This window comes from Vulpes lagopus, chromosome 3, assembly GCF_018345385.1.
Source record: "Vulpes lagopus strain Blue_001 chromosome 3, ASM1834538v1, whole genome shotgun sequence".
In the NCBI taxonomy this organism is placed as follows: domain Eukaryota; kingdom Metazoa; phylum Chordata; class Mammalia; order Carnivora; family Canidae; genus Vulpes; species Vulpes lagopus.
In genome coordinates, this window is record NC_054826.1 from 125,617,160 (window position 1) to 125,641,274 (window position 24,115).

General features: G+C 43.1%; 1 protein-coding gene across 3 annotated transcripts in view; it reads right to left on the reverse strand.

The window, feature by feature from the left end:
• UBN1 (ubinuclein 1) overlaps positions 1 to 23,750 on the reverse strand; it is a 46,929-nt gene extending 23,179 nt beyond the window's left edge. For 2 of the 3 annotated variants that reach the window (XR_005986686.1, XM_041747533.1), the window contains exons 1-12: positions 23,596 to 23,750; positions 18,450 to 18,737; positions 14,480 to 14,566; positions 13,811 to 13,906; positions 13,318 to 13,452; positions 12,505 to 12,608; positions 11,363 to 11,801; positions 4,961 to 5,031; positions 3,363 to 3,492; positions 3,081 to 3,199; positions 2,725 to 2,853; positions 2,393 to 2,539 (exon numbers count right to left, since the gene is read on the reverse strand). Coding sequence is in view for 2 of the 3 variants with exons in the window: in XM_041747533.1 (XP_041603467.1) it covers positions 2,393 to 2,539; positions 2,725 to 2,853; positions 3,081 to 3,199; positions 3,363 to 3,492; positions 4,961 to 5,031; positions 11,363 to 11,801; positions 12,505 to 12,608; positions 13,318 to 13,452; positions 13,811 to 13,906; positions 14,480 to 14,566; positions 18,450 to 18,698 (1,706 nt within the window). In the remaining variant the exon portion in view is untranslated. The remainder of the gene's footprint in view (positions 1 to 2,392; positions 2,540 to 2,724; positions 2,854 to 3,080; positions 3,200 to 3,362; positions 3,493 to 4,960; positions 5,032 to 11,362; positions 11,802 to 12,504; positions 12,609 to 13,317; positions 13,453 to 13,810; positions 13,907 to 14,479; positions 14,567 to 18,449; positions 18,738 to 23,595) is intronic. The other variant, XM_041747534.1, reaches the window with a different exon arrangement.
• Positions 23,751 to 24,115: the final 365 nt, after the last annotated feature.

The window sequence follows — 24,115 nt, forward strand, 5'->3', positions numbered from 1 at the left end:
TATCTTAGATATGACACCAGATATGTCTACACAAAATGTAGACAAATTGGACTTCACTAAATTTAAAAATTTTGTACACCAAAGATACCAAACACAGAGTAAAAAAGTAACTCACAAGATGGGAGAAAATATTTGGAAATCACATCTGTCAAGGGATTAATATCCAGAATACAGAATATTTGTTGCTCAACAACAAAATATTTCCAATTGAAAAATGGGCAAAAGACTTGAATAGACATTTTAAGAAGGTATATAAATGGCCCATTAGTAAATGAAAAGATGCTCAATGTCACTAATCACTAGGAAAATTCAAATCAAATCTATAGGGAGATACCACCTCAGGTCCATTACGACAGTAGCTACCACCAAAACCCCAGAAAATGTCAAGTACTGGCGAGGAGGCAAACAAGCCCTTGTGCACTGATGGTGGAAATGCAAAATGATATAGCCACTATGGAAAACACTCGTGGTTCCTCGAAAAATTAAACATATAATTATCACATGATCCAGCTATTCCATTTCTAGGCATAAACACAAAAGAACTGAAACCAGGGTGTTGAAGAGGTATTTGTACACCCAATTTCATAACAGTATTATTCACAATAGCTAAGAGATGGAAGCAACCTAAGCATCAACTGATGCATGGATAACCAAAATGGGGCTTACACATACAATGGAATGTTATTCTGTGCCTTAAAAAGGAAGGCAATTCAGTAATGTGTAATAAAGACAAATCCTTGAGGATATTATACTGAGTGAAATGAACCAGTTCCACAAAGACAAATTCTGTATGATTCCACTTCTTTTTTTTTTTTAATTTTTATTTATTTATGATAGGCACACAGTGAGAGAGAGAGAGGCAGAGACACAGGCAGAGGGAGAAGCAGGCTCCATGCACCGGGAGCCCGACACGGGATTCGATCCTGGGTCTCCAGGATTGCGCCCTGGGCCAAAGGCAGGCGCTAAACCACTGCGCCACCCAGGGATCCCCTGATTCCACTTCTATGAAGTACTCGGATGAGTCAAAATCATAGAAAGTAGAACAATGATCACAGAATCGAGGGTGGGAGGATGTGAAGTTATTGTTTAATAGGTAAAAAACTTCAGTTTTAGAAGATGAAAGGAGTTAAAGGGATGGATGGTTATGGTTCCACAACAATGTAAAGGTATTTAAGATTTCTTTTTTTAATTTATGTATTCATGAGAGACACACATAGAGAAGCAGAGATATAGGCAGTGGGAGAAGCAGGCTCCCCAAGGGGAGCCCAATGCGGGACTCTATCCTGGGACCCCAGGATCACACCCTGAGCCAAAGGCAGACCCTCAACCACTGAGTCACCCAGGTGTCCCTGTAAATGTATTTAAAACCACTGGACAGGGCAGCCCGGGTGGCTCAGCGGTTTAGCGCCTGCCTTCATCCCAGGGCGTGACCCTGGAGACCCAGGATCGAGTCCCACGTTGAGCTCCCTGCATGGAGTCTACTTTTCCCTCCGCCTGTGCCTCTGCCTCTCTCTCTGTCTCCTGTGTATTCTCATGATAAATAATAAAATTAAAAATAAGTAAATAAATAAAACCACTGGACAGGGCAGCCTGGGTGGCTCAGGGGTTTAGCGTCACCTTTAGCCAAGGGCCTGATCCTGGAGACCCAGGATCAAGTCCCACGTCAGGCTCCCTGCATGGAGCCTGCTTCTCCCTCTGCCTGTGTCTCTGTCTCTCTCTCTCTCTCTCTCTGATGAATAAATAAATAAAATCTTTAAAAAAAATGATGGTAAAAATTATTTTAAAAATTAAAAATAAATAAAACCACTGGATGGTGCACCTAAGAATGATTCAGATGGTAAAGTTTTATGTAAAGTGTATTTTCCCACAGTGGGGGAAAGGGGAGAGCATAAGCTCCAGCCAGCTTTCCTATCTGTGGACGGCAGTCATAGTTCCTTCACACAGAAAGCTACACATCACAGAAGTTCAGCCCTTAACTCCAATAAGCAGTCAGCCTGATCCTCGCCAAGTAAGACTTCTGTTCAGAACAAGAAGATATTTCCAAGATGAATCTACCTCTCAACTTCAATGGGGAGCCATTATCTCAAAACAGGTAAGGGCAGACTGAGGTGAGATGTGCATACTCCAATTCAGAGCTGAAGTGGGACAAAGCATGACAAAGACAAAACCCCAAAGATAACTTCCTTCGTCAAGGGAAGAATAAGAGCCATTCACAGCAACCAGTACACCCCTAACCACTCCAGTAAGGCTGGAGTTGACTCAGCTAGACGGTGACTCCTGAGTTAAGGGACCCTGTTGGCCTGGCAGAACAGAAGCACTCAAATATTTCTGTACTGCAAGAACGCTCCACCTCATCACCACACTGACCATATTGGCTGCTCACGGCCCTCACCTGGCCTGCATCCAGCCTTTGGGCCACAGAGGTTTGACCTCAGCATCCAGAAAGGCCTTCACATAGTCCTCCCAAGACTGGGTCTTATTGTTCCTCTCCAGATCGTAGCTCTCCAGTTTTATCTTCACCACGTGGCAAAGCAGCTCCCTGAGGGGTAGACAGAAGTCAGAAACTTCAAACTACGCCAAATGCTACTTTTAAGGTTTCAATCATGTGCTTTCAGCAGCCCTGATTAAAGTAAATGATTCTAACCTTCATTAGAAACACAGGAACATGCTCAGACACTGGCCCCACAAACCCTCCAATGAGGCAAGGTCCCAGTTTGGGCACACCTGATTTCATCATTCCACTGGAACTTCTTCCGGGGTCCCATTATCCTCCTGCCCCCCTTTTCCTCATCTTCTTCCTCATCAGAGCACATCCGTTCCCTCTGCTCCTTGTCCTTCTCCTCTTCCAGCATCCTATAGTGTGAATAGGACCAATGGGACCCTAAGGTCACTACCACAGAAGAACTACTTCCTCCCACATCCACTGCCTCCCCCCTGCCCCAGGCTTCTAAGAGAAGGTGAAAATGCTGCAGAAGAGCGAAAAGTCTCATTTACAAATGTAATAATGGGGAAAAAAAATAAAGAAAGAAAAAAGAGAAGAGGCAGAAGGATGTCATGTGAGAGTGATGGAACACACTTACTTAGCGACCTTGGCTTGTGTGTGCGCCTGACATTCATCCTGGTACTTGGCCATCTGCTCTGGCATTGCCCTTCCAATGGCTTCCTTAAGCTTCTGGAGAGGCTCCTTCAGACGTCCCCCCTGCAGAGAGTAGGACATATCATAAGATTGGTTCATGCATCACTTCTTAACTGAGGATACACTACTAGTAATCACACGAAGGCAGGACAACAGCAGATGTGCATCTGTGAAGACTCAGTCACCTTCTCCTAAAGCCAAGGGACTGCACTCCACAGTCACCCACCTGTTCGTAGAGGTGAAGTTTCCGAGCACGTTTGACCAGGGTGTCCTTGCTGCAGGGCAGGAATGAAGCAAGATAGGCATAGACCCCAGAACGGATTTGGCTACTCAGCTCTCGAGTTTGCACCTCTATGCTGAAGAAGAGAAGAGAGTCATCAAGAGCCCGCAGCTCACTGGAGCTTCTCTCATCATGAGGTCACCCTACCGCAGAGAGGAAAACCAAGAGCCAACAACAGATCAAACCTTATGCTGTCGGTCACGCACTGTAACTAAGTGACCAGTGCAACAGATCCCCAGCAGTCACCAAATCAGAACTCCCACACCTGATAAACTTGGCTAGGTCAAGGCCCTCAGGTCAAAGACAAGACCAACTCAAAGGTAGTCAGGAGAACAGAACCTAGGAGAACAAGCTCTGAAGTACTAAATTTCACCAATAAAAAGAACATAAGAGCTTTCAAAATGGAAAGTGGGATCCCTGGGTGGCGCAGCGGTTTGGCGCCTGCCTTTGGCCCAGGGCGCGATCCTGGAGACCCGGGATTGAATCCCACGTCACGCTCCCGGTGCATGGAGCCTGCTTCTCCCTCTGCCTGTGTCTCTGCCTTTCTCTCTCTCTCTCTGTGACTATCATAAATAAATAAAAAATTTAAAAAAAAAAACAAAAAAAACAAAATGGAAAGTGATTGAGTTTCTTTGTGTAGACAGGAAATACTTTCCAACAGTATTTCCTTTTTCCCCCAGTTCTATCCCTAATAAGGAGGTGAGGGAAATCCTCACCCCTCCAGGGTCCCCATCTAGATGAGCAGAAAAATATTTGTCTTCAATCCCTTGATCTATTTGGCAAGCTTCAGTAGGCTATTGTTGGCACAAATCTCTCCTGTGTGCTGACCCTCAGGTGCTCTCTATAGTCCAGGCTTCCTGACCCAGGAGGCCAATCCCCATCCCGGTCATTTGCTAGAATATCCTCAAGCCTTGACAACTGTTCTTACATGTGCAAAATCCTCAGTTGTTGAGCAACAATCTTCCTCTGCTAAACAATGCAAGAGAGAAAGAAGCTGGTGAAAAGCTGGAAGGACAGATATCAAGAACCTGGTTTGGATTTATATGTGCAGTTTTTTTTGCTTTTTAATCTCATACATACAGAGTAACATCTCAGAGGTTCAGGTATCTGGGAGATGTGCCACAGGATATTTATACACCCTAGCCTTGGGAGCAGAAGTGAGAGCGAGAGGAGAATGATCCCAGGAGAGTAGGCTCCTGTGGCTCTACCAAGTTAGCTCTTATTTTTCTGGATTCTCAAAGACAGGCAAGCAATACTTTTTCTCTCTCTAATCTCCTACTTGCCAAGAAATCCTCTTCCAAATGGCCATGATTATTATATGCAGCGTTCTAATAACACCCGCTGCCTAAAGTTAGTAAGGTCTGTCATTTCCTGGAGACAAATATTTGTTGTACCCAACCCCCCTTTAAAAAAAAAAAAAAAGCATAAACAATAAAAACCATTTCTTCCTCTCATAGGTGGCCACTGTTAAGTAGTTCAAGCAGCGCTCATTTCCCCTAGCCAGGCATGGTAACAGCAGATCCAGAGAAACCAAAGATACTCACTCTAAGAGGGTGCCATTAACATCCTGGGTGAAGAACTTCTGTCTGCTTTCTCCTTCAGCAGCTCTGGCGGCCTGGTTCACAGCAGACAGTAACATCGTTAGTGCGCTCTCCCCACAGGACTGCACACTCACCCACAGGCACCAGACCAGTCAGTCCCTACAGAATGCCTGTCAACCTGATAAAATCCTCGCTGTGCCCTTCCCTATTCAGCCCTAATCCCAGATTAAGTTCACCTATGATCACTATGCGCTCCCCAACTGGTATATCCAGCTTTCTCAAACTCTGCTAAAGCATCTATGGACTGTCCATTCCTCCCAGGACTGGAGACAACAGTCACAGGAAAGACAATCATACAGAGTCAAGGCAATCAGGATGTATTTGATTCAACCAGCTAGTTAACTCCTGTTAACTGTAAATCAGAATTTCCATACGTCCACAGTACAGAAACAATTAAGAACTCCAACAAAATTACAAAATTCAAAGGCCCTTATCCCTCTCACCCCTAAAAAATAATAAAGTGCTGCTTTAAGCATTTAAGGACATTGTAACTCTTGGGAAATCCAGAATCTACTTACAGTGTATCACAAACTCTGTTAACCAGACCATCTGAACTACTAACACACCTTTCTACTACTGACACAAGTAGCACAACAGGCTACTATATCGTCTTCTGCTTCCCATGAGAACACAGCAGCACCCTGGATGGCAGCCAGGGCAGGCAGCCAGGAGACGGAGTACGTAAGTCAGGAAAGCAATCACGGCAAAAGTCTGAACCATGGGTTCTCATATTTGGCTTCATGCTGGAATTACCTGGCAGCTTTCCCCACTCTAGAGCAATCGTATCCAAATCTCTGGGAATGAGGCCCAGGAATCTGTTTCTTTAAAAGGAACCCTGGTAACTCTAATGTACAGAGGGGATTGAGAACCGCTGATCTAAACCCAAGAGTTGCTGGTCCAAAGGCTTGAGGCAAAATAAAATATCTAAAATCAGGCTTGATATAGAATAATGACCTCAAACAAAAGCAATACAGTGATTGTCTAAAACAAATGATCAACTTCTCTGAGATTGCAGAGACTGAGAACCACCTTCCAACCTTCCCATCACCCTATTTGCCTTCCCTCACCGTACCCTCTGGGTCCTCTTCCTACCTCTGCTCCCTCCCTGTCTTCTCCATTAACTCCTTACCAAAGATAGAGCTCAAAGTTCTATCTAAAACTATCTTCACCCAATACCTTTTCCTTCACAGCTTCAAAATAACACATAATGCACATAGACCTCTAAAATCTAAACGTCTTGCCCTATACCCTTTTTTCTAAGCTCTGGATTAGACTTTCCAGTTACTTCTGTGAATGGATGATTCTCTGGTATGGATACTCAACTTACCCAAAACCAAACCCACTAGCTTCTGCTCCTCTTTCTGTATTTCCCACTTCTAATAACTACACTCTATTCTCCTGAAATCCTTCCACTTCCTTCTTTAAGCCTTTAGGCAGCTCTCTCCAAGCCCACAATCAAACTGAAACTCCTTTATGTGGTATTTATGATTCTGCAGGATCTGGCCCCAGCAAGCCACTCCAGCTCTGGTCCACCATGCTCCAGCAGGTACCAGCCCTCCAACACCTCTTTGTCCATCCTCAGCTCTGTGCCCTGGCTTCCTATAAAGGCCATCTCTCTACTGAGCCTGGCCAAATCTGTCCCCTCCAGTCTGATTCCTATGTACCCCAAGAAGCTTCTCTCTTCAAAGCTGGCTGTCCACCTGACAATTTGCTTGGCCACCCAAACATCACAGAGCTTACCTCATTCTACTCTGTCCTACAGCCAGGTGTTTACACCTGTCCATGGGCTTGTCCATTTATAGCACAAGCCCATGGAGAACAAGAAACAAATCTTATTTGCCAATTTATTTCCCACACCTGCCTGTCATGTAATAGTTAGTAAATGTCACCTGAGTGAATTAATGAAGGAACAAACAGGTTTTACTGAAAGAATGCAACCAGAGGAAGAAAGTTGGAACAGAACTTGCAGAGGATATGCAAAACTCAAGCTTCTGCAGACCCCTGGAAGTAGGGAGAGAGAGAAGTGCAAAAGTCCAGGATGAAAGGGGATGAAATGGATGGATGGGTGGAAATGAATAAGGGGCATGACTTTGAATCCATTCATCTGCCAATTTCTTACATTTTCAGGATTCAGAATTCGGCACTTCAAATGATTTTAGCTTGAGAGAAAATAAAACTGAGTCATTCTTTTGCTTAAGCTTACACACTGCTACTTATAAGATCCAGAAGTACTTCCACATTAATTCAATCTAATTACTTTGATATGTATTTCAAATGCCCACTATTTGTCCGGCCTATCAACAAGCTTAGGGTTTCTTTCAAATTTTATTTTTAGATGTCAGCTGGTTTTCCAATGTGTCAGAGGCTTTCTAGCTATATACTTTTTAAGAAGATTTTTTTCTGATTGATCCTTTTGAATTGTGTAGGCCATATCCCTGAGGGTCTGGTTTTATCCTGAAGATAATTAGTCAAGTGCTATATTTTTATTTTTTTAATATTTTATTTGAGAAAGACACACACAGAGAAAGAGACAGAAAGCTCACAAGCAGGGAGAGGGATAGAGGGAGAGGAAGAGAAGCAGACTCCCAGGTGAGTGTGGAGCCCAATTATGGGGGCTCAATCTCACAACCCTAAGATCATGACCTGAGCCAAAACCAAGAATCAGACACTCAACTGACTAAGCCACCCAGGCGCCCCTCAAGTGCTGTATTTTTAAATAAACTTAATTAAAAGAACAATTGGATTTATATGATAGTCTTCCAGAAATAAGTGGGGTTCCTCAACCCTAAGAAGAGACAACCTTGCCTAAGGAGTTGTATAAATTGATCCTAGATTAATTAGGAAATTAAGTTAAACCAAACAGCTCAATCATGCTGATTTATAATAGTTCCAATAGTCCTTTAATGAGGTGTTTCAATTATAATAAAAGCCACTTGCAGCCTCTCAGCACCTAGATCAGAACCTTATATACTGTGCCTGTTTTTGCTGGTATAATTCTCTTTTTAGAAAAGATCAAACAGGTTAGGTTTGTTTTTTTTTCTACATTTCTGTCCTTGGATCCAGGTCTCCCTGGATTTGTGATGCAGGAATTCTAAGTCTATAGGAAGGTAAGCTGTGAACAGGTAGAGTAGAAGACTGGGTTACAAGGGTCTCTGTTTCTTTTCTCAGTATCGTTCCCATTTTATGCTTGAGTCAACAGACCTGAGTCATCTGTATGGACCAGGCTGAACAGTTGCTAAACTACATCAAGAGAAGTAACCTGAAGGTGGCAACACATCTGAACTTTTCAACAACCAAGAAAAAGGCACAATTTAAGGCATATTAAGTGAAGGCAGGGTAAGGCTATCAAATCAAATCACTGGATACCTTGGAGCCCATAAAAATGTGCAGTACAAGGGAACAGGAAATGAAACACTAACTAACATAAGAAGAAAACAGTGACCTTTGTTTAGACATCTACCAGGGCAGCCTTCTTGGTGTACCTCTCTAACATACATAAGTTTTCAAATACATTTTTTCAAAGTTTTAAGCATCACATCTAGTTAGAAGGTAAATCTGTTCTTGCTTCCCACAGCAAAGATTGTTCTTGAAGGGACAGATACATACCAGATTAGAATCTGTTTACGGGACTGTGATAGGCAGCAACAGGACCTCAGATCCCTTCCCTCCCAGTACATGCATTGTGCCACAGGGAGGTGGCCTCTAATTTCCCAACCCTCAAACCTGGTTTGCTCCTGTGACTTGCTTTACCAATAGAGTGGGAGAAGTGATGTCAATGCACAACTTCTACGGCTAGATCTTATGGGCCTTGCAGCTTCTACCTTCATTCTCTTGAAATGTTGCCCTGAAACTGCCATACCCTGAAGAAACCCAGGATGAAAGATCAGAGGAGGGAGAGGCCGGATGTCCTGGCCATCTCAGCCATCCCTGTGGTCCAGCACCCAGCCAACTTGCCAGCTGAACATAGCCCCAAGAGTGAGCCAGGCAGGACCAGAAGAGGAACTGCCCAGCTACCTAGAGTCAGGAGAAATGAACTGCTCTTTGAAGCCCTAAGTTTTGGGCACTTTTTCAGATAATAGTAGAAACTGATCCATGTATCATCTAGGGCCAAACTTTTAAATGTAAACAATCTTATAAAAATAAAGAGGAAAAAAGGATAGTTAGAGGAATGAAATATAAAGTGAGAAACATATAACACTACTAATGTTACAGTTATGTACATCAAATTTAATTTAAATTTTAAAAACCAATGTTCAGTTCAAGATTGATGACAGGATTCCTTATTAAGGATCTAAATATCCATGAGTGGCTTCTGGAATTGTATGCAAGTTTTGTGTATGTGTGCATTTTTCTCCTGGGAAGAATAGCTTTCCCAGGAGATTCTCAGTGAGGTCTGGGTTTAGAGCACTTGTGCACACATGTGGGGAGGCTCCAAGTGCCCAAGCACAGGCCCTGGTGGGAATGGAGCACCTGGGGATCCTCTGGAATGGCATTAAGTAACTTTCCAAAAATAAGCCTTCTTTTCCATGCAACCATCAAAAGTGATGAGGGGTTTATAATAATATTTATTAAGTGAAGAAAGCAGGAAACAATTATTGACAACTATAATTACAACTCCATAAAAACATACACAGAAGCTAAAAAAGAATAAGCAAATTGAAAATAGTTTTCAGATTGGCAGAATGATGGGTAATCCCCACTTTCTACGCCATTTCTCAGAGTTTCTTAACACTTTTGTAGTAGAAAGGCCAGGTGATGACTAAAGTATTGATTTCACATATGAACACTGTATTTTCAGTATGTCAATTTGTCCTGGTTACCACTTCCCACCAAAACCCAAGCTACCTTATCTATGGGATCCAGAACCCTGTCTCCATTGTCCAAGAGATAACTTGGCAAACACTGAGGAAGCACAGCTTGCTCAGAGTCCATCTAAATGGACTCCAGAAACAAGGCTTTCTTGAATCACAACCCAATGCTGTTTCATGTTAAGCCACTTTGTTTCCACTGAATTTGTCCATCTTTCCCAAGAAATTGAAATAATGAGTCTAAGTTATCAGACTAAAACACTGCCTATGGTGGGGGTAAGGGACACATCCAAGAATGGTTTTGACATTTCTCTAAAGAAACGACTGGCTACTGCCACATATATCTAACTCAACTTACTTAACAAGACTTTCAGATGCTAAAAAACAATTTGATAACAAACTGGAAGATTGAGAAGAACAAGGAGTAATTTTTTAAAACATAAATTCTAAGAGCAAACAGAACAGTACGCTCAAACATGCCAAGTTCAGATTCAACTACTTCCACCTTAATGTCCTATTAAGGTATACTCTGAACCCCTGACATGGCACAATTCATTTAAATCATCACATTCAAAGAGAATACTGCACATGGGCTAACGAGGAAGAACTAAAAATCCAAGTAAGACATTTGCTTTACTTTGTAAGTTGTGCTTAAATATTTTTTGGAAACAAGAAAATCATTTGTAGCAGTGGTTAACATTTCATCCTGCCCTAAAACACAAGAGATATTACACACCTAACAGTGATTCTGAAATCCTAGGAGAATCACTGGCTTAATACTTAAGCTACAGAGTATAAATGCCACCAGAGTTGCACCATAAGTCATGATGCCCAAGGTAAAGCATTTTTTTAACTAAAAGTCATCATAACTAACGACCCATGCTTGGTTTATGGTCAGCAATACATTACTGAATTGACAGTTCTTAGCCCTCTAGAAATCAATTCCCAATCGCCAACGGCTATCACTCAAAGACTTTTGCTGTTTTTTTAATGGTTCACGGGCAATATTAAGGTTCACTCCTTTTCATTTATCACACCTTAGGCATTCCTGTACTTACTACCTAACACTGATGATTGGCAAGTCCAAGCAGCAACTGAAATGCAGTGGCAATTAAGCACACACACTCTATGTGTAATATTCATCTGCAAGCTTGTGTGAATTTTCCAAACCTTCAAAAGATTACTAAAATGACGGATCTGTGCCTCAGCTGCCTGCCACCAACATTAATATCAGTCTATTGCACCAAAGGAAAGATATTTGTGGGGAAGGAACCGATAGGCAGGAAATAGAAAGAGAGAAACTCTCCCCAGAAGATTTTTCCAGGAATGAAAGAACCACAAAAGTCTAAAAGTGATGCCTGATGCGCAGAGTGTATAGTTTCCTCACATGGGGGGAGAAAAGAGCTCGGAAAACCTTACACTGAAACTGCCAATTCACTAAGGGTTGCTCTGGGCAGCGAGCTTCATGTGGTGCAGAACCAGCGTCAATCTGCCCAAACCGCTTCCAGGAAAGCCCAGCCACTCTGTGTCACCATACCTGAGCCAGCTCCTTAACGCGCTTCTCCAGGGGTGCAGGCAGGCCTTCAGGGAGGGAAGAGGGCTGCCTGAATTCCTGATCCAGTCCCACCCCAAGGGAATCGCTCTCATCATCCATATCACGGAAAGGGCTTCCTTCTGGAGACTCACTGAGCAGCTGCTCCAAGTCCAAATCAGTCAGCGAGTCCATGGCAGTGGCCGCCTGGAGCAAGTCGTTGTCAGAAGTGGAGCCAAAGAGCGAGAGCAAGGGGTCAGAGGTGCCCTCCAATTCCCGCAGGCCCTGAGTTTCCGCCGACGAGACGGCTACAGGTTTATGGTCTTCGTCCCTCTTTCTCTGAGCCTCTTTCTCCTTCTGAAATTTCTTTAGCATCTCTTTAACACTCAAAGCCCCAGAATATTTCTTTTTCTTCTTCTCCTTACTGGCATTGAGGGCTGTGAAGCTGCAAGCAAGGAGGAAACTGGTTAGGAGGGCTGCAGTACACCTCAAAAGGGAAATTCACGAGAGACTGCCCCTGCTCCCAGCGCAACTGTCTCCAGGAACCTAGTCACAAGGCCACCCTGTTACTCCTCCTCCCTCCTCTTGGCATATGGAGCTCCTTCTTGCCGGGACCAAAGCTTGAGATTTAATACAGGTTAGCAAAAACAGTGTCACAGAACGCTAAATATCCGATGTGCTTTTAAAAACCACTGCCAGGCTGAAATAAAAGGTTGCGAAAAAGGGGATGGGGGCAAGAGAAATATTTAAAGGGAAAAAGCAGGAGCAGCAGAGAGCAGCAGCAACTTGAAGAGCAGCTGGGGTGAGATGAAGAAAGCAGGACCACAGAAGACAAAGGGTCGTGGCAGAGACGGAAGGAGAAGTGGGGCAGAGGAGGGGTGCCCAAGAGAACAAGGAACATCAGCAGTCACAAAGTGACAGAAATAGCTGCCAAAGCTGACAGAGGGACAGAGAAAACTCCAATGTCTGACACACAGAGATGTGAGAGCACTGACTGCCCACAAGGGCACCGTGGGAGGCGTGAGGGGGAAAGGAAGGCCAGGCCCTGCTGCCTCTTCTGAAGCTGTGAGGAGGAGGGCGCGTCAGCTCCCAGGTGTCCTGCCCTAATAGTTCAGATTTATCCTAGCAAAGCAGCTGCTGCCTCTCACCCGGCTTTGGAAAACTTGGACTTTTTCGATTTCTTCTCCTTGTCATAAGTGTCATCTTTTTTCTTCTTCTTTATCTTCTCACCACCTTCCTTCAACTTCCGCTTCTGAGAATTAAAGACAAGGCACAGTTACACGGCTCCCTAACTCAGGGAGCAAGTGCACTACACAGCACTGGCCTTGCTCCGCCCAGGGTACATCCTGAGAGCTGTCTTACTTCCTTCAAGAGCAACAGCTTCCAGATTGGTCCCGGACCACAGACCTGCAGCAGGTCAACACAGTGTTCCCACTGACAGTGTCTCCTGGAAGCACCCAGGGCTGAGGCAAGAGGCCATTCTGTAGCCTGAAACTTTTCTCATTCAAGTAAGCTGTACGTGGGCCCTACCTCTTGTTTTAAACACACAGGCAGTGGTAGGCTGATTTCAAAATAAACTTAAGGCTAACTTGTTGTTTTTGTTGGGGTGACAGCCCTGGGAACTGAAGTCCTCTACATGTCCACAGAAGAGACACAGCAAGGTTGGTGCAAACTCCCCTCACTCCACAACCTTCACTGCCCCAGTCCCCACCCTGTGACCACCTTGAGAAACAAATCCCTGCTGCGCCTGCTGGGAAACAGGCGTGGACACCTCCAGGTTCACAGCATCTCCCCACAGTACAGGTGTGAGAAGTGACCTGTCAGTCTCAACACGTATCATGCCTTTCCACCAAGCTCCTGAGCCATCCTAAACCAGGAGACATTCTGGCAAGTCACCTACTGATCTTATAAAGTCATATAAGAAAGCACTTCTGAAATCCAAAAACAAGTATTATTCTAACCTTTGGAGATTTTTTCTTCTTTTCTTTAATGAAGTCATCCTCAGATTCTGATGCTTGTCTAAATTGCAGGGTTCCCGAATTAATGTAAAATCCTCCATACTTTGTAGTCAAAGAAGCAGGAACAAGCTCGTCATACTGAAGGGGAAAAAACAAACAGTCAGCTCCAAGTTCTGGTACAACAGTCCAAAGGTGCAGAGTGGGTCTTGACAGAGCAGATGTGACTGTGTTCTTCTGTCACTTCTCAGCATGCTAAGACCTGCTTCTGGTCAACCATGAATGTCCTAGCTCAAAGGTGTGTGGACAGATTTGGTCATCATTTTCGGTGAGGGAACTATGGCCTGATCAAGAATGTCACTTCCCCTCTCTCTCACCAGGACAGCTTTCTCTTCACACTGAGGGCATGCCCACGCTGACTCGACTCCACCTCCAGGCCATCATTATTAGTAGGAGCTAGGGTGGGGTAGTTTCAGTGGTATTTTCAGTAAAGACTTACCGCCTCAGAATTATCGATGAAAGAGTCAGATTCATCGTAACCGTACCCCATGTCAATTAGGTCCTGTATCCGATCTTTTCTACGTTTCTTTCCACCCTAAAATTTAAAATAGGTTATGCATTTTTTCCATGTGTAACTGTGGTAAGAACATACAGCATGAGGCCTGCCCTCTTAATAAATGTTTAAGTCTCAGGCATGTTAAGATCAACATGCTTTTTTTTGCTACATGGAATTAATTGTTGCCTTGAACTCCAACTAGTGACTAAAGGTTGTAAATCAGTGGGACACTCTCTCACACACAACCATACACCCACCCTAAACCCCATTCCCTGAAGATCTTTTAAATAGAACAGATTTGTATCTGCATAAAATGGCCTAAAACTTCAAGAAGAAGGAATGAAATGGCTTTGTATGCTTTGTTTCAAAACATTTATTTTAAGCATAAATTCTAGGAGTAAAAGGCACTTCTTGCTCATTCATCCATTTAGCTTCACACGCTAGAGCCTGCCACATGTATTTTCTGTACCATAATGCATTTATCTAATAATTGCATTTTGTTCTCGCCAACCTCTGTACTTGTTTAGATGATAATCCACTAAAGGAACATAAAAATGTCTGAACCTCTCCCACTCAACGAGGCTGTTTTGTTGCCCAAGAGAGGAATCTTACATATTTTTCTTCAAATTTCCGGGCAAGGGCCTCCACTTTATGCCTTTCTTTTTCTTCATCATTGAAAGGATCTGAGAGATCTTTCTTCTGTATAAAGAGACCATTCCACAAAAATAAGAGTCACCAAAAAATTCCCACAATTCCATTCATAATACCTGCAATGACTACTCAACACCCATAAACTGCATAATAAAAACAACTCTTTCAAAAAAGACAAGGTAAAATACACACTACCATCCCAACAGTATTTACTTCAGTTGCTTAAGAAAAAAAAGTTTCCATTCATGTAATTCAACAAAACTTAATTAAATGTCTACAATTACCCACCATAGCCCTAGGTCTTAGACGGCTCCAAATATGGCAAAGGGCCTTTAGTCAGGGAGAGACACAGAGAGAGAGAGAGGCAGAGACACAGGCAGAGGGAGAAGCAGGCTCCACGCAGGGAGCCTGACGTGGGACTCGATCCTGGGACCCCAGGATAACGCCCTGGGTCGAAGGCAGGCGCTCAACTGCTGAGCCACCCAGGTGTCAGTCAGGGATTCTCAACCTGTATAGAACTGTGTTTCAATATAATTTCCTTCATAACCCTAAAAATTATTTTATGTATTTAAAAACATTATTCTAGGAAGGCCCACAGGCTTCACCAGACTTCTAAAGCAGTCAATGAAAGAAAAATAAAAATAAAAAATAAAGCAGTCAATGGTTCAAGGAACGTTAAGAACCTGCTGAAAGTATAGTCCAAGTCCTTGAGAGCTATTCTGTCGTATTGGTTAGAAGAGTGGTATGAACCTGCACTGCCTTCACTGCCACCAAAGAAATCAAAACCAGGTTCACAGCATTCCCTTTCCTTGGAAGCTAATCTTGATGGATCAGTAATCTCGTCTTTCCTCCCAATGTCAATACTCGCTCCAAATATTTTCATGTGGTTTTCCAAAGTTTATTTCTATTCTGTAAACTTACTGTTGTGTTTTTCTCAACAAGTACATTTTCCAGAGTTGGACTTTAAGCTTTTTTGACAAGGAAACTTAATTTTAATAAAAGACTCCCATCCCAATACATTTAAGACTTCAGAATAGACCAAAATCATTAAAGATCGGATGCCTGTCTTAAGACAAAACTCTATGACCCCACCCTCCCCTCCCTGCCCACTGGAATCCCATCCATTCATGGAAGACAAGTTAAATGAGATATTGTGGAACGTACATATAAGGGTCACAAGTGAGTGGTCTTTAAAACATGCATTCATTTGTACCTTCTAAGTTTCCTATAATGATCACATATAACTCAAGTGACTAAAATCATTCTAAGAAATTCCATCAATCTAAAGCAGTACTGGATACAATGTGTATTCTCTCATGTCTGGACAAACAGTAGTTGTCCAAAAAGTACTACTTCCTGCACACATGATGGTCCAACTCTTGTCCAAACAAAGCATCTGGGATGTAAGCTTTCTGCTGTCCAAGCCCTACAGGGCTTGTATCAGACCTAAACAATTGCCACATTGTAACTCCTGTTACCTGTGTTGGCATAATTCTAAAGTACCAACAAGACTGAAAGTCCCTTTGAGGTTGGAATAGTAGTGGCTTTTCCACCTTTATATTGTCCTCGGCATCTAGCACAGCGCCTTTACGTTATAAGAAATACATGCTAAATGAATTAATACATGAATCTGTCAGATTACATATTACTTTGAAAACCACAGAGTAGACACAAAGATTCTGGAGTTCTGAATCTGAAGACCAGGAATCCCTTGAAATTGAATCCAAAGTTCTCTGTGTATGCTCCATACATTGTTCTGCAATAGAGGACATTTGGATCCCCCAAAAAGGTGAAATCAGAGGACTAGAGTTCTAATTTCAGTTGACCTACTTATTTGGCTTGAACCTACAAAATAAAGACTTCAACCAATCCCTGCTACTGTCTCTTCCTCTCAAGGAATGAGATCCCATTTCTACTTTGAAAAAGGAATCTTGAATGGATTTGAAATTATTTTTTTCTCATCTTATCCAACTGCCCTCATACACAAGGTTGATCCTTGACACAAATTTATTGGCTTTCATTCAGCTAATCAGATTTTAATCAAGGAAAAACATTTTTATCTGAGCAAAGAAAGTAGATGATCCTCCTAACCAAAGGCACTCACCCTCAACAGCACAACGGTGAATTTGAATGAACAACTGGCCACTGAGTTATGCTGCTAAAAACTGTACCTATGTGATCTGATTCTACCCTCAAACACCCTGTGAGCCAGGTATTAAGCTGATCCTCATTTTACTAAGAGCCACTCTAGAGATCAAAATACTCCAAGTGTGGAATCCTACCAACCTTTGCCTCAGAGCCTAGCACAGTGCACCATAGTAGGGGCTTGTGCTCTTCACCTATTTCCTACTCATGCTGTAGAATTCCATTTAGGTAAAATACAAAAATGTGCAAAACTGAACTAAGCTGTTGAAAACTAGGGCAGTGGACCTGGGTAGTATTTTGGAAGGGCAGGAGGAGGGTTTCTGGTGTCCTGGAAAATATTACATTTCATAATCCAGACACAGGTTGCAAGGGTGTGCTGAGTTTATGAAAATGCATCAAGCTGTGAATTTGTCATATATGCACTTTTTCTAATGTATTTAATTCAATAAATAGTTTTCAAAAAAATTTACAATGAAAACATCAGTGATAGCTGAAGCTGGTGATGGGTACATAGGGGCTCATTATATTTTTCTCCCACTCTGCATGTTTAAGAAGTTCCATACTAAAGAGCAAAGCAAATCTGTCAGGAAAATAGATAATTTTTAAAAATATTTAAGAAATCAAACTGATTCTCAAAAGATCTGAAGACTACAACCCAATTTCGGCAAACAAAATACAAAACAAAAAAACAAAAAACAAAACCTCCCACAAAAATAGGTTTCTATCCAACCAGGGAAAGAAACTATCCGGAATCTCACTGTTCAGAAGAGCTGAGAAGTCAATGTCTTAAACACCCACCATTTGCTTCGACGTGGATGGAACTGGAGGGTATTATGTTGAGTGAAATAAGTCAATCAGAGGACAAACATTATGTGATCTCATTCATTTGGGGAATAAAACAATAGTGAAAGAAAATTAAGGGGAGAGAAAATGAGTGGGAATTATCAGAGAGGGAGACAGAACATGAGAGATTCCTAACTCTGGGAAATGAACAAGGGGTGGTGGAAAGGGAGGTGGGTGGGGGGTGGGGGTGACTGGGTGACGGGCACTGAGGGGGGCACTTGATGGGATGAGCACTAGGTGCTATGCTATATGCTGGCAAATTGAACTCCAATAAAAAAATAAATAAATTTTTAAAAAAGGAAAAAAAAAAAGAAAAGTCAATGTCTTTTCTTGTTTGCCTTACAGTAGGCAGAGTAAGATTCTACTGGAAAAGAAAAATGTCCAGCACAAAATTCTAGTGCTGGAACAGCCAGAGACTGGTCACGTTGACACACATATATAATTTTGGCATGAAAAAGCTTACTGTTGGGATCCCTGGGTGGCGCAGCGGTTTAGCGCCTGCCTTTGGCCCAGGGCACGATCCTGGAGACCCGGGATCGAATCCCACATCAGGCTCCCAGTGCATGGAGCCTGCTTCTCCCTCTGCCTATGTCTCTGCCTCTTTCTCTCTCTGTGTGTGACTATCATAAATAAATAAAGAAAATAAATAAATAAATAAATAAATAAATAAATAAATAGCTTATTGTTATTAGTCATAATTCATATTAGTCTTGGATGCACAGTGTTTTCTCTAGCATAAATCAGGACAATGGTTTGAGAAAGAATTCTATCCGTTCCTGCTCAGAGGCAAAATCAGCACACCTGTGACTGCTCTGGGCTGAGCACCGTGATCTTGGATAGCCAGAGCCTTTCTAGTCTTGCTTCCACCCTCCAGAAGTCCCATTTCCACAGGATGTTCCCTGTGTTTTATCTGCAGACCCAGTCTGGGGCTGCTGGGGTGTACCTTGTCTGCGGGTTGAAGGCCTTTCACCTTCCCTCGTATGTTCTTCACCAGCTCTGGGTAGAAGAACTCTGGGCAGCGCTTGTGATCTGGCTCAAAGAGGGTGAGTGTAATCCGAACAGCTGCTGCAGCCGGCTCAGAGTCCTGATGCTGTTCTGTTCCCCCAACCTCCTCTTTCCGGGATTTCTTCAAAAATGCAGGATTCAGAGAACCTGGGAGAGAGGTGAACTGGACCCTGTGGGGCTCCGACATGGCTACCAACAAGTCTTAGCAGGTGTCACTGCATGGCTTCTGTTAACATTAAAAGAAGGACCAGGTCAAACCAAGATGATAAAAATGATTTTTCCTATTGAGCTATTCAGATTTAAGCTTAAAGAAATTCAAGAAGAATCCACTGTTAAATTGATCTTAATCACCACTTACTGTTTTTTTCTTCAATAATATTTGCTTTAAATATATCATTTAAAAATGTGTAAATCACCCCAAATACTACCATTCAGAAATAACCAGAATTCAGCATACTTCCAGTCTTTTTTTCTCTATGCCTAGTCAATAGTTCCTTGATGTTAGAAAATCCATGCTGATGGAGCCTTAAAGAATCCACAAAATTGCAAAGACCACTAGAGAATAATGTTTTTCATTTAATTTAACCTTTTCTTTTCTGGCTGAGAATAATCTCTTTCTTAAGATCTCTGTATTTCCATCACGAGCAGTACACTTACATTTAGGGCCAATCTTTACAATGAGAAAAGTTTTTAATAGCTCACAGAAGGTACTGCCTCCTCTGGGTTAAGTAAAAAACCAGCGTCTCAGGAGAGTGTGACTCTCGACTCATTTCCTAAGACACCAACCTTTCTCCACCTAAAACTGGCCCTTAGCAAAGTGAAAAATTATGACATGCCAAAGACCTTCAAAGTTGCTCGGAAATGGTCAAACAGATTGCAAAGCCCAGAATACCAAACGTTTACATAATACAAATATCCAAATACACACACACTATACATATACATTTTGTGTGTGTGTGTGCACACGCGCGCGTGCATGCGCACACTTCAGGTATAATCTTACATCCTACTTTCTTAAACTCACGCTCTAGTATGAACTTTCTACCATTATAGTAAATAAAAATATTCACTGCATCCTTATTTATACAGGAAAAATAATAAAAACCACCTCAATTTCCAGCATTAAGGGAATGGTTGAAAACAACTGCAGCTTTTAAAAATTGATTTATTCTTACAAATCTATAAATTTTGATATATTACAGATATATAATGCTGTCATACAACTACTTTTTCCTACTTTGTTACTGTTTAATTTTGATTACAGTGAAATATAAAAGAAATGTTTCACACTGGGCAGTCCCAGTGGCGCAGCGGTTTAGCACTGCCTGCAGCCCAGGGCGTGATCCTGGAGACCCGGGATCAAGTCCCATGTCGGGCTCTTTGCATGGAACCTGCTTCTCCCTCTGCTTGTGTCTCTGCCTCTCTCTCTCTCTCTCTCTGTGTTTCTCATGAATAAATTTTTAAAAAAATTTTTTAAAAAGTCTTTAAAAAATAAAAAGAAATGTTTCACACTGAATTCTCTAACTTGGCTTCTTCTCAGCAATAATCACTAACCTTTCTTTCCACTGCTGACTTGGCATATATTATATAGTAATGTATTAGGCATCTTAAGATCTCTTACTGAAATCCAACCTGTTAATCTAGTATATCTAGACATTCTTTAACCAATACTATACTGTTTTGAAAAAAACTTATGGTATTTTAATATCTTCAATCAAAAGTTCATCTTTATTGTTCTTCTTTTAAAAGTAGTAGTTATTCCAGCCTGTTTATTATTTCAGGTCAATTTTAGAATAATGTTGACAAGTTCCCCCAAACAAGTTCGCTGTATTTTGACAGTAATGAATGATTAGCAACTAATTCAGGAAGATTTATACTATCACATATATCCACTTACAAGAATCTCTACTTGTATATACATAACATTCATTTTTTTCTACCATGACCAAAAATTGTGATTGCTAAGATCAGGAAGTAAAATACCTAAAAATGAAGAGTTAGAATAATTCTAAATAGGCAGCAAAGTGATTAGCAGCAAAACAGGTTGGTAGTGCAAAAAACCATCGTGCACTAAAATGCTGGAAAGAAATTCTCCTAAAAGAAGCTTTCAAGGCCCTCAGGACATTCATGATGCACTGGGTTGAGAAAATAAATTACAGCTGCATTTACAGCTGAAAAAGGAGGTTTAAAGGTCCCCCACTGACACAAGCAGGCAATTTCTCACCAAACGAAGGGAACCTCAAAGTTAACAGGATGTAGGAAGTTCACCCTGGAAGGGACAAACGGGTCTCTGTCCCAGCAGTAATTTCTTTTTTTTTAAAAGATTTTATTCATTTAAGAGAGAGAGGCCAAAAGCATAAGCAGGGAGAGCGTCAGGCAGAGGGAGAGGGAGAAGCAAGTTCCCCACTGAGCAGGGAGCCCAATGCAGGGCTCAATCCCAGGACCCTGAGATCATGACCAGAGTCAAAGGCAGACACTTAACTGATTATGCCACCCAGGTGCCCCTCAGCGGTAATTTTTATAATGTAACCTTACCATGGTCCAAATTTTAGACAGTGTAACTTTGTTCACCTAGATGGTATAACTGCTTCTCTCAGTTGTGTGACTTTAGAAAGAGAACTGGAGAATAAACGTAAATCAAACCTATAACATATCAACACTTGGTAGGTTTTGCATTAAATTTTATAATCATCATAAGAATTCCTTGCTACTTGTTACTAAGTTATTTGAAAAGTTTAAGAAAATAGGACTGACCTATGAGACTTATTTTTAATCTGAAATGCTTAAGAAAACCTAAGTTTGAAAGTGTTCATTTAAATCTCATTTCTGCATCTAGCAGACTTAACAAGAGTTACATCTTTAGAAAGATTTTACCATTAGGCTTATAAATTCACCATTTTAGATTTTTTTTTTTTTTTTTTTTTTTATGATAGGCACACAGTGAGAGAAAGAGAGGCAGAGACACAGGCAGAGGGAGAAGCAGGCTCCATGCACCGGGAGCCTGACGTGGGATTCGATCCCGGGTCTCCAGGATCGCGCCCTGGGCCAAAGGCAAGTGCTAAACCGCTGTGCCACCCAGGGATCCCCCATTTTAGAATTTTGAAGTATTGGGAACCCTGGGTGGTGCAGCGGTTTGGAGCCTGCCTTTGGCCCAGGGCGCGATCCTGGAGACCTAGGATCGAATCCCACATCGGGCTCCCGGTGCATGGAACCTGCTTCTCCCTCTGCTTGTGTCTCTGCCTCTCTCTCTCTCTCTGTGTGTGTGTGACTATCATGAGTAAATAAATAAAATCTTAAAAAAAAAAAGAATTTTGAAGTATTTATTTAAGAGAACAAGCATATAAAACTTTAAATGCATGGGTGGCTCAGTCACTTAAACATCTGACTCTCCATCTTAGCTCAGGTCTTGATCTCAGAGTCTTGAATTCAAGCCTCACATTGGGCTCCACGCTGGGCATGGAGCCCACTTAAAAAAGCAAAAACAAAAAACTTCAAATGCACTTTAAAACATTTAAGGGGGGCAGCCCTGATGGCGCAGCGGTTTAGCGCTGCCTGCAGCCCAGGGCCTGATCCTGGAGACCCAGGATCCAGTCCCATGTCAGGCTCTCTGCATGGAGCCTGCTTCTCCCTCTGCCTGTGTCTCTGCCTCTCTCTCTCTATGAATAAAAAAATAATAAATAAATAAATAAATAAATAAATAAATAAATAAATAAAACATTTAAGGGTACGTAACACTGCAAAAAGAGTTCATTGTTTAGGGGAATGTAATCTTTTAAGCTGGTACCTTAACTGAAGCTTTGTCAAGGGACAAGTATTTTTATTTTTAAAGAACTATTCTTACATTTGTAAGTAAAACAAGATTTGGGAGTAAAACCTTAAAAGCGTAAGAAAAAAATAAGTATTTAAATACTCATTTGTAACAAGTCGAACATCACGCTACATAAAAGCACAGTTATCGTACACACAAAAACATCCCTCCTAAAAACCCTCAACTGGTGTTACCCAAGAAACAGTAGCCTTCTTTTGCACCTTGGTTTACTCTCAGGAATTAAAGTTTTTGTTGTTGTTGTTGTTATATGTTCTCTTAACTACTGTATTTTCAAACTAATTATCAGTGAAACAAAAAAAGCTAATTTTGTAGGCTGATTTTGTAATTATTAATCTCCTTGCTGAACTCATTCAATAGCTTTCCCTTAACTTTTACCCCTCCCCCCAAACAGGCTGTCCTGTCATTCCCAGAAATGAGAATTTTGCCTTCTTTCTGAAACATCTCTTATTTTTGTTTCATGTCTTATTGCATTGGCTAGAAGTTCCGGGACAAGACTAAACCTACATTCTTCGCCACGTTTGGACTCCCAGGGGAACGCCCCGAGGTCCAATGTGATGTCGACTTAAAATTCATATATTGTATCAGACCGCTGAACGTCTCTTTAAATTCCTCAAACATTTAAGAGTCTGTAAAATTAGGAACAGCGTGCGTGTGTGTGTGTGTGTGTGTGTGTGTGTGTGTCGAATTTTACGAAGTCATTTCCTGGAATCTCAAAGGTGCTTCCAATTCCTGGCTTGTCCGGAGGACAATACAAAACAGTATAAATGACAGCTCCTGAAACTAACGGGCCGGTACGGCTAGGGAAACTGAATTCCAGGAAAAAGGCTGCGGACAAGCCAAATGGCACCACCACCACCACACCACCAAAACAAAACAAAACGTGCTCACAACCAAAGTCTACAACAACAACACCTACAGGGAGACGCGTTAAGGATCCACCACCTTCTCAAGCAGAGAGCCACTCATGAGAAACAAGGTCGACAACACCGAGGCTATTGGGGGCCTGCGACCGGGACTGGGAGCTTTCCAAAAAATTGCTATTTTGTACCCGGGGGACCGGGGGAAGGCGGGGGGGTTTGAGCTCCGCGCTGGGCTGCTGTAAACAGTTCCCCATTCAACGCCCTGGGCTTCACGGACTCCCAACTACGCGAGCATCTGCCTTCCTGTTGTCACAACAGCCAGCTCCCAACTTCTCTAAAAGTGTCAAACTACAACGAGGCGGACGGGAGAGCCCGGTCCCGACAAAGACACGCACCTTTGTCCCCGGCGCGACGCAGGCTACGGCCCCACGGGCCGCACTCGTCCCCCCGCGGCCGTCCTCATGCCGGCCCGGGCGCCCGGGCTGCGGCGCCGCTAGCGGCCGGCCCCCGAGCCATGCCTCCCGGCGGGCGGCCGGCCCGCGCCGCGGCCCATGGCTGGGTCCCCGCGCGCCCGGCGCAGCCTCGCCGGCCGTGCCGCCGCGCCGGCCCCGGAGGAAGCGCAGAGACGCCGGCTCCACGTCGGTCGAGCAGCTCGCGACCTCGGGCGGGCGGCCCCGGCGCCCCGGGAGAACTTGAGGCGGCGGGCGCGGGCTCCGAGCCGCTCCCCGGGCGCCGGCCGTTAGAAAGCGCGCACCGAAGGAGCCGTCAGACCCCCGGGCGAGGCCGCGCAGAGCCCGCCGCGCGCGGGCGCGGGCCGAGGCTGGCTTCCAGGCCGCGCCGAGGTCCGTCAGGGCAGCCCCGGTGTGGCGACGCGGCCGGCCCCGGCGCGGGGCTAACGGCCGCAACGGAAGCGCG